We start from the raw sequence: 18,931 nt of genomic DNA, 5'->3' as shown, positions 1-18,931 counted from the left end.
GATGAAACTGGATCTGCATCCAGAGGTCCTGCTCCAGAGGGAGCGTGAGAGCATTTCTATGCGTCGTTCTATATGTTCTTGTTTAGTAGTATCTTTGCGTGGGTGGCAGCTGGCCCGTGTTGGGTTTTAACTTGAGCCATATGTCGTCATACTATGGTACCATTATATTAGGTGCACTGCAGTTTTTTCAACTTAGCCTCTCTGGGTTTAACCGCGATTATCCGGGTTCATTTAAAGGCTGCAGACTGAATAGCGAGGGGCCCACCTCGCTGGTGTTGCTCCACAGGCCGAGGCTCAGCCGCTTATCCTTGGCGACCGCCTCGGCCGTGCGCTTGTGCGGCGCGGGGCCGGTGTCGAGGAGCACCGTTTGCCATACTGTCAATTCTCCCGTGGAATTACCCCGACAGACTCCCATTGTGGGGAACGCCAGACAGAGGGCTGGCCCCCAGTGAATGGCCGTTTGCCGCCGGGGCCTGTCTGCAGCCACATGCGGCTAAAGCCGCCGTGGCTAACCTGCTCAGGGTAATCGCTGCACACCAACTCAAACACACAGTGGAAGTATCAGGCCAATCAACTCTGACTCGAGCAGACGTGGCCTCAACAAGGAGCATTCTCCCACAGACACCATCTCTCTTTCAGGTCCCCCCCCTCACACCAAAGTCTAAGTCAGACATTTTAAAACTGAAACCAGCGGGAGATCGTTGTCCGCATGATGCCGTTTAATTTAATCATTGATTCTTTTTGCAGCGGAAAGCGAAGGCTTCTGTCTTAATATACTGTATGCTTGCAAATGACATCGTTACATTTTTGGGCCGTTGCACTCTACTATAAAGATGAGTACATGTCAAAAACAAAACAAAAATGTATCGAGATCAAATAATGTTAAATGTGTTGAAGTATTTTGTTCATATCAGATTTGATTCTGTAATTGGGTGATGGAGTGAAGCGCCACTGAAGATAAAGGCATCTGAAATATTATTAAGAGCTTTCATCTGTTTTGTGTGTTTTCTTCCCAGATGTGTTTTCCATGTGGCTCTAGTCCGACCGACCGCTTCGGTTTCACAAACGCCTGTGGTGTGTCGCCACTCAGAACAGTTTGACCAAGTTCCTTTGGGTTTTGGGCAGATTAACTCAAATTGGGTCTCTCTGAGAACGCGCATCTTGGTCGGGTTTCAGAGGAACTGTGGTACGGTTGGGAGGGAAGATATTATCAGGACCCCATGACCAATAACTCACTGAACCCTGGGACATTCCCAGTGGTTTAGAATGGTATGAATACCAAAAAGGGGAAATTACAAAATGTCAAATGTGCAAAAAGTCATACAAAGGCTGTTTTTTGTTCATCTACAATGCTCCAATGCTTTACCTTCTTTTGGTTTCTTTTTTTTCTCGCATGTGAATGAATAGCTTCTATGTTGAGAGGATTTATTTATTACAAGTATCTTTTCCAAGGTCAAAAATGAACCTTCAAGCTTGAAGAACCGACATTGCTTGAATCTAAACAATGCGTGTGACCACATTTCCCCTGCGTTTCTTCTCTGGAGCTATTTATTGATTTTGCCTTTTGTCTTCCAGGGAGTTGTCGTCCCGCCATCAGACCAGCGTCCCGTTCGGGAACGCCAGAGAGTCTGCGCTGATCTGACACCGAGGACGGGAGAGGGACGGGATGGAACAAGCGAAGTGATACGATAGTGAATTAGTTATGCAAATCAGGGCATCGTGGACCAAATGCGTAACTCACTCGCACAGGGACACAATTAAACGTGCGGGGAGTCGTGTGCCCGGTCCATCCCTGCGTGAATGTGAAGACCTGCTCAGGTCCTCTAGACCGGCAAGGACAGATTTCTACCACAGTATTAAGCTAGAGTCTCTTTATATCTCTTTTGAACCTCTTTGATACTGCTTTGCCGTTTTCAGTTGACTCATAATGACTCCTTTTTTTATTGTCTTGCAAAGTTGGCACTAATAAAATATTGATATTTTTAATGGGAGACTGAATGTTATTTGTGTGTCTGTGGTCTGTGTGAGAAATGAGTCAGCTTTTTTTGGGCTTCCAAAACCACAATCATCATATGTAATTATCTTGAGTCTATGTTGGAACTTCTTTTATTTACGTCACTGCTAGATAGTGTTGACAGTTCTCTCACTAGTGTTGTTTATTTCATTTAAATTCAAATGTCAGTTTGGGTTTATCAGTTATGATCTAAGATATTACAACAGGTTCAAAGTGCAAGTTAGCGCACGTTGCGCCATCGCTGGCCGTAGCCGATAGCGCCTCTACGACGTCGTCGCTCTGGCAGCACTGTTGTTGTTGTTTACCTTTCGTCAGCGCCGCTAGCTGCTCGCCGTCTCCATTCGCCGGGCCGCGTGGGAGCAATAGAAATCCTCTGAATTCTGTATTGAGACACTTTGTCAATCAGGAACTGCAGACATACCACTTATTTTATTGTTTTCTGAGCACTTAAAAAAATAAATATGGTTCATATTGTCACGTCCACGTTGAGTTAACACTTTCTGATATGATTTAAGATAAGAAGTCCTTAAAGTGCTCAGGTAAATCCGTGACAACTGGGTAACGCCCCGTCAGCTGATGATGGCCCCGAGACTTACTTTCCTTCGGCCCCACTTTTCTTTCTTAACACTCGCACCTGCACCCCATCTTATGGCGGCCTCTAGTCTCACCATGTGTGTGTGTGTGTGTGTGTGTGTGTGTGTGTGTGTGTGTGTGTGTGTGTGTGTGTGTGTGTGTGTGTGTGTGTGTGTGTGTGTGTGTGTGTGTGTGTGTGTGTGTGTGTGTGTGTGTGTGTGTGTGTGTGTGTGTGTGTGTGTGTGTGTGTGTGTGTGTGTGTGTGTGTGTGTGTGTGTGTGTGTGTGTGTGTGTGTGTGTGTGTGTGTGTGTGTGTGTTCATCTTCCTAACGATGGGTGTATCCAACTGTTCCCTCTGTTTCTTCATTACCTGGAAGCCCAAGTTTCTCCCCGGTTGTTAACTCGTTGATTCACAGCCTATTAATGTCATGAGAGAAAACACACTGTGTGCAGTGGCTGGTTGGAGGGGGCGTGGCTTGAAACAAGCACACACTGATACTTTGCTTGGTGATACTAAAAGGTTATTTAACATTAGAGGAGCCGATCGTGGGATCTTTGGTTTTTTCTTCCCCACAGTTTTTTTTCTTTCTTTCTTCCTGTAATTAAACAATTTAGTTTAGTCCCATTTCTGAAGCTTTTTTGCTAGTGACCTATTAAAAGCTGGGGAATGCACAGAGTGCACCCTCTGACCTTGTGACTGTCGACTCGTTAGTTCAGGTTCAAAGTCAAGACTGCACAAACCTGGAGAGACAATGCGGCGGGCGGTTATCATACCTGTGTTCACTATGAAAATGACCGTATGAGAAACATTGAGCTTCGACATTTTCAATTTGTTTCTCCTGCTGGTGTGTTCTGTCTTTATGGGAAACTACATCTATTTTAAGGTCTCGGTCAAACATTAACATTTAGCTGCTTTTACTCACACAAGGCCCTAAAAATATGTTAATTCTGCGGTACGTGTCAGTTTCTTTTCTTTTCTTTTTTTTCCTTCAGGAGGAATTGTCATGAGCAATATTTTTTTTGCCCCTCGTGCCGTTTCTCACGGAAGAATCCAGCAAATTGCTGTTTGGGATGTCCTGGCAGCTGAAGGCTACGAGGCATGTAGCGTATTATTAGTCATCGTTCACGTATGTAACGTAATATTAGTCATCGTTCATGTCTGTTTGTTTGCTCGATTTGAGGTTCTCCATCAGATTTCTGTGACTAGAGGTGGAAAGTCGGGTCATGGAACGAGGAAGCTCGACTTTCCTGAAGATTACCTAACTATGCAACTGAACCGCTTTCTCACTTACGTTTTTTTGACGGGAAGTGTTTTTGTTTCCGTTTTTAAACATGTGTTTTGAAAAGCAGGACGGATGGAGATAAAATGTTTACGCAAGAGGAATTTGGAGAGAGTTTGAAATCCATAGCTGGGTAGGAACCAATGAGGTTAATGATTGCCTCCCGTTTCCTAACATCCTCCCTGTTGAGCTAATCTACAATCGCATTCTTTCATTCCAGGGGAAAGTGGAGGAGAGTCCCTCTGAACCTGATATCTCTGCACCGCGGTGGATGGGCGCTCGACTAACCTGGGAGAGTCTCGCTTGTCAGTCCTGGCAAGCACCCCAGCTTCATACCTCATGATAACGGCATAAATATTCACTTCAAACACGCGTTCAGAAATGAGGTTACACGAGGCTGCGAGGGTGAAAAGAGAAATGCGCTGTGAAAATGACAAAAGCAGAACTGAAGCGGTGATTTGCAACTGGTAGTTTTAGTCACTTTGTTCTCAGTGGATGAGTGAAAACATCGCACGGCAACTGGGTCAGAATAACCGAGTTAAACTCTTGAGATTGCGAGAAGTTCAATTCAATTCAGTTTATTTTGTATAGCCCAGAATCACAAATTACAAATTTGCCTCAGAGGGCTTCACAATCTGTACACATACGACATCCCTGTCCCAGGACCTCACATCGGATCAGGAAAAACTCCCCAAAAAACAGAAAAAAACCTTTTCATGGGGTAAAAAGAGAAGAAACCTTCAGGAGAGCAACAGAGGAGGATCCCTCTCCCCGGGTGGACAGAAGCAATAGATGTCATGTGTACAGATGAACAGCGTTACAGAGTTACATAAACGTTCAATGAATATGACAGACATGTATGAATAATGAGTAGTAGGTATGAACCACGATCCAGACCTCCACAATCCATGAAACAGAAGAGAGGAGGGGGGTGCATCAGCAGGGCCACGGAGGCAGGACCAATGAGGCAGGGCCATTGGGAAGGAGGCCACGCCCAGGCCAGGGGAACATCTGGACGAGCTAGCTCACCAAGCACTGCTCAGCTAACTAGCTATCTCACTTAGTGCCGCTGAGCTAGCTGATGATGCTGTGCTGATTAGCTAGAGACCAGAAAATAGCTAGATATTGCAGTCTTTCTTATACCCTCTCACACTCACCAGCTTTTCCAGCTATGCTGACAAGAGCAGAGCCGGGCTCACACGCGCTCTATGAACACACAAGCTGCAGAGGTAATAGGAAGTGGCGGACAGGAAAGTGAAAGGCAGCATCTGTTTCCCTCTATTCATCTGTAGGTGACGATGAACAGGCTGGAGTCGGGGTGGACATCCTGCATGGCGCTTGCCCTCTCGCCTGGTCTCTCTCTCTTTAACTCGCATCATTCCCCTCTCGGTGTGTCGCTCTCATTAGCATCAGGCGTGTACATCTGTTTGGCTTAGTGGACATAAGCACGGCATCAACATTTTAAGGTTCATATTGCGTTCTTGTCGTTCTTGCATAGGAATATTCTCGCCAGCTAGCTTAGCTTAGCATAAAGACTGCAAACAGCTAGCCTGGCTCAGGCCAAAGATGACAAAATCAGCTTCCCAGCACCTCTAAAGCTCAGGAATACTTTACACCTGTGTTGTTTAATCTGCGTTACAGAAACCGAAACGTTAATATCTAAAAATATATATGCAATGTGTTTGCATGTATGTGCTGCTGGCTATGGCTTCATGTTTGGTGTACAGACCTGAGAGTGGTGTCCATCTTCTCCTCCAACCCTCAGCAGGCAAGTGAATATGTTATTTTCCAAAGTGTCAAACTATCCCCCTTAAATTAGTTTATTTGAAGTCCAAATGGCTCAAGCAGAGCTATTTACTGTCATTCTCAATGGAATACGATACGAAATGTAATTGACTCGCATAACAACACTTCCTCCAAACAGAGTACAGGTTACATTGGAGTCACACGCATTGTTAACCATGAGTACACTAAAAGACCAGAACCAGCAATTAATTGATCCTACCAACATGTTCCTTCATAACAACTGAGCACGTGTTTATTTTCAGTCGGCGCTCCTCACTAAAGAACCAAATGTGTTTATCCACAGTTGAAAGTAGTCCCAAAACCTTTGCTAAAAGATGCAGTATCGGTGAGCCATTTAAAAAAAGGATTTACGTTGTTTTTGGTCTTTTTGTTTCAGAATGAATCAACTTATTTTATGATTTATTTATTAATACAAGTGTGTCTCACTACTGTCGTTGTAAACCCTGTTTCTTAGCCTAGTGACTGACGGTTTTATGTAATTAGCTGCAGAATCTGAGGATATACAGTATATCTCGAAACCCAGTCCTGACCCCTTTGAGTAATGAGAAACCCACCCAGCCAGCATGATAGCGAAAGGGTGGGCTCGTTTTATCCTCCAGAGCAGTCTGTTTCAAAGTACAGGTTCACAAAATGAATGAATACATTTTTTTTTATCAGCAGAGCAAGCTGCAGCTTCTCTTCCTCCTCTAAATTCCACATCTCTGAATCTTAAATCTGGTAGACACCTACAGCTTTGCGTTCTTTAAAAATCAGAGCTTGCTTCTGATCTGATCAATCGGCCCCCTCATTCAGCCTCCATTACACCGTGGCATGACAACACGCATCCAAACAAGTAAGAAGGGATTTACAGTAGCGCCCAAGAGCCGTTTATGGCTATTAGGAATATAAATTAGACCATTTTTGAGAGGTAGGTGTGTGTGTGTGTGTTTTACAAAGCGTGAGGCATCATTGCCTGTCCCTAATTCCTGTGAAAGATGATTGATGAGTTGTCGGAGCTCAGCTCGGATACCACCCACCTGTGGGAACTCGTTTTTGTGTTCACACACACACACACACAAGGAATGCTGTATTTTCTGGGAATACTTTAAGTCTGGTGAGAAAAAAAAGGATGTTACGCATCTCACACACAGACATTCACTGATCTGGTAAATGTCCCATCCTTCAGTGTTTAAAAGAAAAAAGCCCTGACACAGGCAGAGTCTGTTTGCCTTTGACGGGAGGGAGGAACGTGAGGTCAAGGCAGCTTCGGGGCACTGTGTGTGTGTGTGTGTGTGTGTGTGTGTGTGTGTGTGTGTGTGTGTGTGTGTGTGTGTGTTGACTCCTGGTTGATGTTTAATCCAGAGTTTACATTACTGCGATGGGTGGAGCGCAGCCTCAGTGCCGGTGCCGGAACAACTACGCCAGACCGACATGCACGGACACACGTAGATATTGAAATCACAGTCTGACTGACTTTCAAAGCAGAGATCAGTATGGATTGAAACTACTTTCGACAAAGGAAATAGTCCCAATATAATGAGCAGATATCTCAAAACCAAAAGTCTCTGCATGGCTCAATATTTGTAGGTGAGAAGGTGTCTTTTGGTGAACTGACACTGTTAAAATCTAATCTAACAGGATCGGATGTTTGCATCACAGCCTGATGGCGGGGCCCTGCCCAGACCCGGGCCCCGCCCATCTGGAAACGACTAAAATAGATCGGAGCCCTCCATGTGCGATGGCAGTGATGTCAAGATCACACCAGATTAACTGTTCCGATGTTTGATGCCAGTTATTCATTGTGTCTTTCATCTCTTCGTTCTCCGACAGATGATGCACCGATGCTGCGTCCAAACGTGTCCCCTCCCCCGCTACCTCGTGACCGACGGTCCTCAGATCAGGGAGTCCTCAGTTGACGTTTCACAAACTATGCTTCAATTTTTTTTGCACAAACAAACACGGGACTTTCACCCAGGAGGCCCCCGTTCGTGTCCCGTGTAAAACCAAAAGTAAACGCTTGCTACGTACCATTGTTGACTGATTTATTCACTCGAGTTACGTTGCGGTCTCTACGTTCTTGTCGCAACACAAACCATGATGTTCTTGTTGACCTTAAATAAGTTTGGTTGCCCAAACGGAACCAATCGTTTCTCAACGTGCCGTTGAGTGTTCCTGCCACTGTGATACGAGGCTGACGTCTTCATTTGCGGTTCAGAAACGTCGATATTCGGCGTATTCCGTGGTTTGTAGAAGCGTACAACGCCAACATTGTAGTTCTGCCGACTGCGTTGCCCGTTGTCAGAAAAACTATATATATATATATATATATATATATATATATATATATATATATATATATATATATATATATATATATATAATAGACTCACTTGTGCGGCTGTTTGATTTGCGCGTTGCTCTCATTTGCGCTCTCGGATTTTGACTGATTTGCCTTCATAGTCATAACTTTGTGGTTATTTTAACCGAAACGACAATCTATTCCTAAACCTAATGAAGTAGTTTTGTTGTCTAAGCCAAACAAAGTATTTCACAATCCTATACATGCCGTATGAAGGCGTCGCAGGCAGGATGATGAGTCACCTTTCGTCTGCAGACACGTTGTCCTTCATTACATTGAACACAGTTCCTGTTTATTGTTTGGAGTCAACTCCACGCACACCGTTCTGCTGCCATGAAATACTTAGTGGCAAACAGGAGGTGTGTTAATCCTAGGGCTGAAATGAGTCTTCAACAAAAACACTATTTACAGTAATATTGGCTTGAATAATATTTGACTGAATAAGACTAAGAGTCGACAGCCATGCTAGTGGCTCTGTGGGGCTCTAGACCAGTCAATTGATTGTATTCACATCCAATGGCTTGAATCACAATTTTGCCTCAAGGGGCTTTACATTCTGTAAATCTTGCAGTCTTTCAACCACAGGCTGCATATTAATGAGTCACAACCTTTTAATATAGATATGTGTGAGGATGCATCATATCATCAGGGTGTCTGTTTGCCTTCCTCTGTCATTTAATAATGTAAATTGCACTCATTTACACTCAAACCACTTAAAGGCAGCTCTTCTCCGACTCGAGCACAGTCACCAGCCGTCAAGTCAACGGTACCAATTCAAGAGAGTCCAGGTGACATCGGATCTTCAAACCTTTTATTTTTCATGTGTTTACCTTTGGAGTTCGTGTCTGTCTGTGTTGGTTGGGTTTTCCTTTTTTCCGTCTCTGACATCTTTCTGTCATCAAATATTGATCAGCTCCTCCGCCCTTCCTGCTGGCATCTGCTTTAATTGACTGGCAGGGTTAGCGCGAGGAACGGAGCCCGACAGGTGATTGAAGTGACGGGATAAAACCGGAGCGGAGCAGAACCGGCTCGTGGACTTCATGAACGTCAAGGCCCGACTCCCACTTTAAATCACAGTGTCTAGTTCCTCGTGTTTATCATCTGTTCTTTCTCTCTCTCTGTTTGCAAAGACAGTTGTGTTAAATACTATTATATGGATGGGAAGTTACGACATGTGTCCCACCGGGAGGCTGACGGATCACGGCTCGAAGGAACCAGTTGAACATTTTGGGGAAATCATTTTGAGTATCGTATTACCATTATTATTCATTCTGTGAGCTGAGAAGAACAATTTCAATCTCTCATTCATTCTATCAGTCGAAGTGACATGACTCGTAATAAGCTGTTCGCATGGCTAATGAAAGTATATATTTCTCTACTATTCCTGTTTAAGGACGTGATCTTCGCTGTGTTTGACGTGGTCAAAATGTGCGATATTTGCGCATATCTAAAAATCGGTTGATACCTTCATAATGCATAAAAGTAGGCGTGAAGGAGAATTCCGACCAGAAACGTTTGCTTATCGGCATATCGCACATGTCTTAATCGGAAAATGCTCCATTTAGGATAAGGCATAATATAATTATAAGGCATAATTACATGAACCATGTAACATTCTGAATAGTTTCGTAATCTGCATAAGAGTGGAATTTGAGTCATTTAAATGTTTAGTGTTATAATAGTTCCTGCGATAGTTGGCGAAGTAAAAATTCTACATTGAGTGGTCCCCCCCCCGCCCAAAAAAAAAATACATATCTGAAAATATTCACATGCCCAATCTGTCTGCAACCTGCAAACAGCAATAATAAAGTGTCAGCGCTCTGCGTGGGGATGTATTTTGGTCTCCAGGCGTGTCGGGGAACGTCTTCACACCGGGCGACATTCTGTGCTGACATGAGGCCGTAAAGTCTCTTCTTCTTGTTTGACAGCTCGTGTTGATGTGCAGCTCAAGTCGCCTGCTGTCACCCGGTCCCATGAAGGGAGGCGACATTTCTTCTGACTGGAAAAGCTTGTTCCTGTTATGTTATTTCTCTCTCTCTCTCTCTCGTTCTCTCTCTCTCTCTCTTGTTCTCTCTCTCTCTCTCTTGTTCTCTCTCTCTGTCGATTGCTCTCTCTCTCTGTCGATTGCTCTCTCTCTCTCTCTCTTGATCTCTCTCTCTCTCTCTTGTTCTCTCTCTCTGTCGATTGCTCTCTCTCTTGCTCTCTCACCCTAGCATTGGAGAAATAAAGTCGGACACATATTGGTTGCACTTTCATGAGCCATATATGCTCTCACATATTTCCATTGAGGTCCAGAAGAACAATATTCAAGTCAAAATCAAACAGTTGTATGTAAATATAATGCAGTTAGGCTCTCAGGCTTTCAAATATTTATCTTCCTGTCGATCATCTTTTCTCATTTCATGTTATCTCTGCTGAGCGTTTGCTTTTCCTTCCTCTTTTGTGTCTTTTAACTCGTTTAAATTTAATCTTAAAATAATTCTATGGAAGTCTTTGAGAAATTGACTTTACTCTCATTTTAAACATGAGTTTATGGTCTCAATCTGACGTTCATTGACGTTCGTTTAGTAAATTATGATCCATTCAGAATCAAACCGACCTTAAAGCCGGCGGGCTTACTGTGATTGACAGGGCGCTGCAGCTACAAGAGTCGTATACGCGTCTCTACGTCACTCCTCCACATTCCAAATACTGATCCAAGTAGTTGGATCGGGTTTAGTTTTTTTAGTTCATTTAATAAACCGTGGTATATTAGTCACATAACCACAATGTAAAACAATTAGCATCACACGCTGCTGGCGCTCCAATAATTAAGAGGAGAATAAAAACAAGGAGGAGGAAGAAGAGCGTTGGAGGTGAATCTCCCACGGTAAAAACAACATTCTGACCAATGAGAGACCAGCTTGCATTAGTGCGAACGCAAACGAACCGTGGGGCAAATGACACGTTGCATGAGATCCCTGAACGGGAATGCAGCTCAGGAAACGGCCTCAGAGACACACAAGGAAGGAAGGAAGGAAGGAAGGAAGGAAGGAAGCGTGCTTTGATATGAGAAACCTTGTCTTTGTGTCAGGGTTGGTATACCACACTGCTCTAATTACATGTATCTTCAATGCTATATAATATAACTATTGTCCCCACATTGTGACGGCCTAAGTCAAATGTACGTTCCTTCCCGTCTTAATGCAGGTTGACCTCGGACAGCAGCTCTGGCCCCACAAGCTGTTTCTGCTTCATTATTAACGAGCCGGGTCTCCCGACAGGCGGCGCTGGATTTTATGGAGGACGCGGACTCGGACCCATTCGGCCTCGGGGTCCGTCTAAATAAATAATATCGCTGACAAGCTCGATAAATCCTGAGCTAAGTGACTTGTTCATCAGGGGTCAGCGCTCTACGTAAGCCGCGATGAAAGGTTAATGAAGGAAGGGGACCTGATTGGCCACGGCCGCTGCACAAATGATGCATGTGGTCGAGGTCCCCCCCCCCCCCCCGGGATGAATGGTTATAATTTTAACGATCGAGTAAACCGTGGAACTTTGGTTTATGACCAAAAACATAACTAATGGCATACCCATCAGCCTCAGCTCTACTTTGTGTTTAGTGCTAATTAGCAAATGTTAGCTGCTGTGGAAAGATGATTTTTGTTGTCTGCGTATTAGAGTTCAGGAGAATCTCCCAAATCCTGGGCGTACTTCTTTAAGATGAGAGGAGCCCGTCAAGGAGGCAGCGGGGAGTGAGGTGGGGGTCTCGCTCTAATTCATCACGGTGTGTCTGGTGGCTGCTGGGGGGTGGTGGGGAGGGGGGGGGGGGGTGTCTGCTAAAGCACATGACGCATGATGTCCACCCGGCATTAGAAAGATCCACAGAATATATCTCTTTACATCTCTGATATGGTTGTAATAAATCCCTTTTGAAGGCCTTCCTGCTGGGTTTCATTTAAACCGATGAGGTGTTTTAAATATACGACAACAAAAATAATCCACCACCAGCTGTCACTGAATGTCAACACACACACTCACACACACACACACACAGAGAGAGCTTAAAAGAGCAAATGAATGCGCCGCTGCATCGTTCTCATTTCACGTTTTCACTTAAAATCTCCAAATGTGTCTTCCACCAATCCGATCTGTCGGGAGGTTAACGTAGATGCTAAAAGGCCATCACAACGCCTCTTGACTTTTTATTCATCATCCTGATGCTGAAATTCTGGTATAGTTTTGTTATTTGTATCATTATTATTATTATTATTATTATTATATTATTATGTTGCTTTTAAATACTCCCAATGATGCCAGCTGTGTGTGATTTTGAGGACGCACAAACCCCTGGAGCGTCCGTCTCGCCCAGATCACAAACACACACACACACATGCAGTCCTGTCTGCAAGCTCTTGTCAGGGATTAACTCAACTACACACACACACACACACACACACACACACACACACCAGCTCTTTTATCCGAGCTGGACAGCTGTTTGTGCGTTCATCTCTTCTGCCTGAAGCATCGAGGGAAACTCATTTATTTAGTTTGCCGTTTGTTCTTTTCGCCAGTTTTGTTGTTGTTGTTGTTATCATTCTGCATGTGAGCAGTCTGAGGGAATTTTTTTATTGCGTAATATACAGCAACGCATTTGTATAGTTTTCAAATGATATGTCGAACAATTTCCATATTTGAGAGTGATATTTGTCATTTCTCTGGCAAGTAGAAGGACTTTCTGCTGTTGTCTTTGGATTCTGGATTGGAAGTCATGGGAGGTTGTGAAGTTTCTCACATTTATGACTCATTATTGCATTTATGGATGCAATAATGAGTCAATTTATCAGGCAACAAATTATTGACGGATTTATCAATAATAGAAATATTAATTTGTTGCCCCTTTATTTGAGTTTGTCGCCCTAACAATGCGCCATAGGTTTTTGGTAACTACAACCATTTAAAATGTACCATCTCCAAATCATTCTCATTTGTTTTGCCAGTAGACGAGGAGATTGATATCTTTATAATATGTCTACAGTAAATATGAAGCAGCAGCCAACAGCTGGCTCTCACACGTTCTTTATTTATTTCTTCATCCTTTATTTAAACAGAAAGATCCCAGTGTTATGTAATTCTGTACCTTCGGCCAGGGAGTCATTGATTAAATGAACTTTCCAAAAATAATTTAAGTAAATGGAGGGTTTAACAACAGCAAAGGTATCTTAAGAATCAGTTTACTTTCAAGTCTCGTGTCTACTTACTTCCCAAATGTTTGCCAAATTCTACATTTTTTAAAACACCTCTGCCACAACTCATTATTTACAAAAAAGAAAAAATAACTGCATTGGCCCAAATATGTAACGAACGGCCTTTTTGACATCACTCTATAGGATTGAAATGTGACGGCGTGGAGGCCGGCGAGAAGGAAAGAGGCGGGGCTAGGAAAGCAAAGAGGAGAACGAGGAGCCTATCAAATGAACACGACGGTGTAACCTAACCACAGTCTGCCTCCGAAGAAGAAGAAGAAGACACGGGAGAAAGTGGGGTGTCGTCTGTAGCCACTGAACCAGTGAAACAGAACCCAGCGGGATGGAAAAGCCCGCCGGTGGAGGAATGACGTGGATGGTGTCGGATGAACAGACAGAGATCGGCCGGCTGGGAGTTGGCTGAGCTGTCAGTCATGTGAAAACACACCATAGCATACATTATATCCAAATATGTAGATTTAAAAAAAAAAATTGAAGTGTCACCTTATCCTGGACATTTTAAGTTGTACTGCATCTTTCAGGGATACATATATCATCCTATTTTGATTTTTTTTAAACTTTCATAAGGAACCCCAACTGATGTTTGTAATGTCCTCTTTTGTAAAGTCCTGTTGGCTAAATATGTCACACCTGACTCACGGGAGTCGCTTGTCAAACGACTCGTTGGCACACGGGAGTCGTTTCCCTCAACCTCACGAGGCGTTTTTGTTGCCTTAACTTGAGAAGGAAGTTTATTTTGAAAGGATCGTGCACCGTGTTGACACGGCGTCACAGACATTGTTCTGAGGGATGCCAGCGGTCACACCTTAACGGACCGTTCCACTGCTTTCCTTTTGTGGCCTTTACCTGAGAGCTCGCCTACACACACATAAACTGACACCTCCGGGTTGATCAGCGAACACTTTGCCGATTTCAGCTCCTTTCGGTGCTCGACCTTCAGATGACCCTTCACCTACTTTTAGTACTTTGACTTCAACTGATGCCACAACTTCACTTTAGCCCTCGGTTGAAGTTTATCCCCGTACCTGTGTAGTCACGGCAACTTCAACACGATGCACGTTTTCATTTTTCATTTTCCATGCACGTGAAGTTTCCTTTTTTGTGCCGTTCTCACTATTTATCTCCACAGCTCTTTGGGATACTTCAAAATGAGAGTTTTGTTGTTCTCACTGTGTCTTGTAAGCAGAATACTTACCTCCCTATTCACACCTTCAGAACACCGAGGGTGTGACATAATCATTCTCAGAGCGAGGAAAAGCTGGCGCAGAACCATAACCGTTGTTATGCGACGCGGCTGGAATTCTCCTGGTCGGGGAGGTTTGACTGGTCGGTGACGGGAGCCGTGAGAAATGTTCGCATCAGATATTCGCTGCACCGTCAATGTGGCTGAAAGAATTCACAACGATCTATACCATAACTTTAATAATAAGGCCGTCAGTCAAATTCATCTTTAACTTTGTTTATTGGACATTTTGTCTCTTTATTTGGAGGGGGGGGGGCAAATGAATTTGATTTAAAAGTCTGAGTGTAGGGAGAGTCTGTAACCATAACTGTACAAACGTGTGACTTAAGAGGTGCTGGATTTACATACATGTATTATTAACATGACATCAATATTTCATTTTTTAAATAGCACAGGTATCGTCGACACCGGTATTTTGCGAACACTGGAATTAGCCTGCAGAGCAATAAGCATACATTCATGTATAATTTATAGAATGTCAACTCTTCCTAAGCCCAATACAATGGAGGTGAATGGAGCTGCATTGCTCTGGATAATAAGATAACAATAAGACTAATAGATAGTAAAACTAGATTCCATTCAGCTCCATTCATTTGGCTCCATGCCGAAGCCTCAAACAGATATTGCTTTAATACTTTGGCAGCGAAAACCATAACCGATGTGCATCGTTAGAGGAAGGTGAGAAAATGTGCTCGTTGTTTTGGAGTTGTGCGTTATACTGAATGGTGGAAAGTTGAGCTGCGCGGGGCACGTGGCTCCATACATGCAGCTCTCTGTTTCATCCGGTCATAATTAATGCAGGAGTTCATGCAAGAGCGATCCGGAGAACAGCAATTAAACACAACTATGCGTAGCGAGCATGGCAGGATGACACGGTGCAGTTCAATACACACACGCACACACACGCACACACACACACACACACACACACATGCCTTTCACTGCTGAGTGCTGCGGGCATAGAGAGTTACCTTTCAGTTCAAAAAGAAAAAAACACACATGAAATGGAAAAACTACAAGAGGGAAAGATGTTTAGCCCTGAGGGATGGCGGGGTGGAGGGGGGGTTAGGGGGCGGGTCTTATTAACATTGCCAGTCATGCCAAATAAAGCCACAGTGAGAGCCAGATAGTGTTTTGTTTTTGTTGCTCTTTATTTCAACACTAACATGTGAGACAACGTGCCGACGAAAGCCACAGTGCGTCAGAGTACTCTCGCTACCAGTTGCATCATGGGAAATGTAGAATCCGGTGCTTTTGGGGGCTTTGCCCCTTTACAGGAACAAAAACTATTCGGATATCTCAGTCAGCGCAGCTTGAATTTCCACCATTATGTCTCTCGTGACTCGCTCACATTTATGGGAGTTTAAAACTGAATTGCTGGAGCACCCCTTGAAGCACTGAATTTACTTTTTACCCCGTGAGGTGGTCAACATATATACATCTGAGGGAATAATAAGATGATTCAAACGTTAGGAGAAGACAACAAATATATTATTATTATTATGCCTCATAAAATTCTTTTTTGGGGCCTTTTCATGTGTCTATAATTATTCAATTTAAACAACTGCTCGCTTGAAATGCTCATAGTTTAGAGAAATATGCAACTTTTGATGGGAGGGTTTTACTGTTTAAAGGGCAACGAGCGCTTCCCCACCAAAAAAAAGGTGGAGGACGACTGATTTAAAACAACAACGGAACTACGACCAAATGAAATAAATAGGACTTTTGTTGTTGTTGTGCTTTAAAGGCATCAGGGTGCACCTGATGACGACCTTTAAAGGGAACCTGTTCACAGAGCACAGCGCTCTTACCTCTGTGGCTCCAAGGTGGGGGTCTATCCTGACCTGTGCCAGCTGTCACTAACTCTTTGTCATCCTGTGACCGAGCTCACTTCCCCTCTGGAGCTGTCTTCTAACGAGCGGTGCGGTTGTTGACTCTCCTCGCAGAGGTCAAAGGTCAGCAACGTGGCCTAGAAACCCTCTCGAAGCATGCCGCCCCTCTCAGCTTATTGTGCTGCTACATATAGGAATTATTGCTATAGAATGACAGTATCCAGGCTGAGGTGCATTTTGTGTAGGGAGGAACGTCTCCCCAGTATTGCCAACGCTCACTCTCACGGCCCCTGAGTCCGTGGCTCCCCATTGCATAAAAAGGCCAACGTTCTCACAAACAACAACAAAAAGTGAGTCTACACCAGAGACTCGCACACGGGCGGGTTGTCGGAGTCCTGGCTGTGCATGGAGCTCAGGCCCGTGTCCGAGTCCTCGTCGTTTGTGTTGCAGGCCTTGGAAAGACCCCTGGCCTGCTCCACCCAGACGCTGCTCTTCTCCGGCTCCGCCTTGGCACCCGCCGGCTCTGCCTCGCCGCCGCCAGTCAGCGTGCTGTCCGCCTGCTCTATCTCCATGGTCTCGACTTTGGCCAGAAGGTCCAGAAGTTCGCTCTCCCTGGTCTCCCAGAGGGCCATGCTCAGGTCCAGGTCCCCCCTGATGGCGTCCATGTCCGTCTTCAGCCGCAGGCCGATGTACAGGCTGGTGTCCAGCTGCGTTTTGATCCTCTCCTCCTCCAGCGCGAACTCGTCCTCGGACAAGCTGTCCGAGTCCGGCTCCGCAGCTGGAGCGGCGGCGCGCACGGCCGCGCGCAACTCCTCTGCGCCCGTGTCCTGCGCCGCGTCCGCTGTCCTCTCGCCGCGCCGCCGCCTCATCCAGCGCCGGTTGAGCTCCTCCTGGATCTCCCCGGTGATGCACTCCACGAGCGCCTCGCGCTCCGTCAGCTCCTCCTGCAGCCGCACGACCTCCTCGCAGCGGCGCGCGTACTCCTCGAACTGCGCGAGCGCCTCCGCCGTGCTCCGCGCGTCCTGCCGCGTACAGTCCGATGGAGGCTCCGACGAGGAGGAGGAGGTGGAGGAGGAGTCCACCATGTATGTGTCCTGCACATAGTTCACGCCGTGTCTCTTGATGCGGTCGAAGTGCACCTTGGCCTCGTACCGCTCGATCTCCCGGTCCAGCTCCTTGATCCTCTGGACCTGCTGGCGGATGGTGTGGTCCTGGGAGATCACGAGGTGGACCAGCGTCTCCATCTTCTCCGCGGAGCCCTGGTCTTTAGAAACCGACTGCTCCTTCTTCTTGTTCATCTTATCCAACTTCCTGAACGCCTTCCTGACTACGCGCCTCTGTTTCTCCTGGGACAGGTTAGCGGCGGCCCTCAACCCGCCGCCGCCGCCGCCTCCGCCCGGGCCGCCGCTCTCCCGGCTCTGGACCACCCGGGCTTCGGCGCTGCGGGGCCCGTTGTTGGGCAGCGACGCCTCGTTCTTCACCAGGACGAAGCGCACGTTCTCCTGCTCGCCCCCCCAGGCGCCCCACAGCCGGAGGACCTTGGTCTTGTTGGGCAAGATCCTCTCGAAGCCCCTCCATTTCTCCACCACGCAGTAGGACTGTGGGGAGCCGGACAGCATCGCCGCCGAGGCGCCCTGCTGCAGGTTCTGGTCCTCCAGCAGGACTCTGACCACGTCGGCGCATGTGGTCCGCTTGGTCAGCCCGGAGACAAGCTTCTCCTCCCGGCCGACCCACACGGAGAGCTTCCCCTCCACCGGCTCCATCTCCGGTCCGACTCAAAATCCTCCCCAAAAAAGTTTCTGTTTGTGGCAAAAGTCAGAGAGTAAAGGAGGAGAAAGTAGTCCCTCGCTGCATTTGAAGCTGACTTCAAACTTGATCAGCTTTATATGCGATGAGGGGAACACGTCCTCCGCGCGCTCCCGTCGCCTGTCATCGGTCCGCACTTTGGAGTTCACTCAGTCCGAACGTGACCCGAGGAAACCACATCCACTCATGTTCTCCCGGCGGTCTGTTCCCGGTGCAGCCTGTCGGGACATCGCCTCTCTCTCTCTCTCTCTCTCTCTCTCTCTCTCTCTCTCTCTCTCTCTCTCTCTCTCTCTCTCTCTCTCTCTCTCTCTCTCTCTCTCTCTCTCTCTCTCTCTCTCTCTCTGTCTCTCTGTCTATGTCCCTCTCTCCCCCGGAAGATCGTCCCAGCCCTGCGCACTGCTCCGGAGAGGAGCGCGGCGTCCGTGTGTGTCAGAGCCGGCTGCTCTCTGCTGTGTGCGGGACGAAAGCAGGAGAGGAGTGCTGGACGGGCTGAGACACGCCTCCCTCCCTCTCTCCCTCCCTCTCCCTCTCTCTCTCTCTCTCCCTCTCGCTCTCTCGCTCTCTCTCTCTCTCTTTCTCTCTCTCCCTCACTCACTCTCTCCCTCTTTCTCTCTCTCTCTCTCCCTCCCACCTCACCCTTTATCTCTCTCCCTCGCCCCCTCCCCCTTTCTCTTTCTCAACCCCTCCCTCACTCACCCTCTCCCTCTTTCTCTCTCTCTCCCTTTCTCTCTATCCCTCCCTCTTTCTTTCTCTCTCCCTCCCTCCCCCTCCCCCATTATCTCTCCCCCTC

General features: G+C 46.2%; 2 protein-coding genes across 3 annotated transcripts in view; one reads left to right on the top strand and one right to left on the bottom strand.

The window, feature by feature from the left end:
• si:ch211-266k8.4 (carabin) overlaps positions 1–1,986 on the top strand; it is a 57,031-nt gene extending 55,045 nt beyond the window's left edge. For both annotated transcript variants that reach the window (XM_034534606.1, XM_034534605.1), the window contains one exon: positions 1,576–1,986. In XM_034534606.1, the coding sequence (XP_034390497.1) occupies positions 1,576–1,642 (67 nt within the window). In that variant the 3' untranslated portion in view covers positions 1,643–1,986. The remainder of the gene's footprint in view (positions 1–1,575) is intronic.
• A 13,665-nt stretch (positions 1,987–15,651) lies between these two features.
• On the bottom strand, positions 15,652–18,412 carry LOC117732380 (ras association domain-containing protein 10-like). Its single transcript, XM_034535289.1, has one exon. It carries the CDS (start codon positions 18,096–18,098, stop codon positions 16,692–16,694), a length of 1,407 nt encoding a protein of 468 aa, XP_034391180.1. The 5' UTR covers positions 18,099–18,412; the 3' UTR covers positions 15,652–16,691.
• Between the last annotated feature and the right edge of the window lie 519 nt (positions 18,413–18,931).

This window comes from Cyclopterus lumpus, chromosome 6 (genome assembly GCF_009769545.1).
Source record: "Cyclopterus lumpus isolate fCycLum1 chromosome 6, fCycLum1.pri, whole genome shotgun sequence".
Taxonomy (NCBI): domain Eukaryota; kingdom Metazoa; phylum Chordata; class Actinopteri; order Perciformes; family Cyclopteridae; genus Cyclopterus; species Cyclopterus lumpus.
The sequence above is the reverse complement of the archived record's forward strand: the minus strand, read 5'-3'. Positions and strand labels throughout refer to the sequence as shown.

Excerpts from the sequence above, each read along its gene's own strand:
- LOC117732380 (XM_034535289.1), bottom strand. The coding sequence starts at position 18,098 with ATGGAGCCGGTGGAGGGGAAGCTCTCCGTGTGGGTCGGCCGGGAGGAG.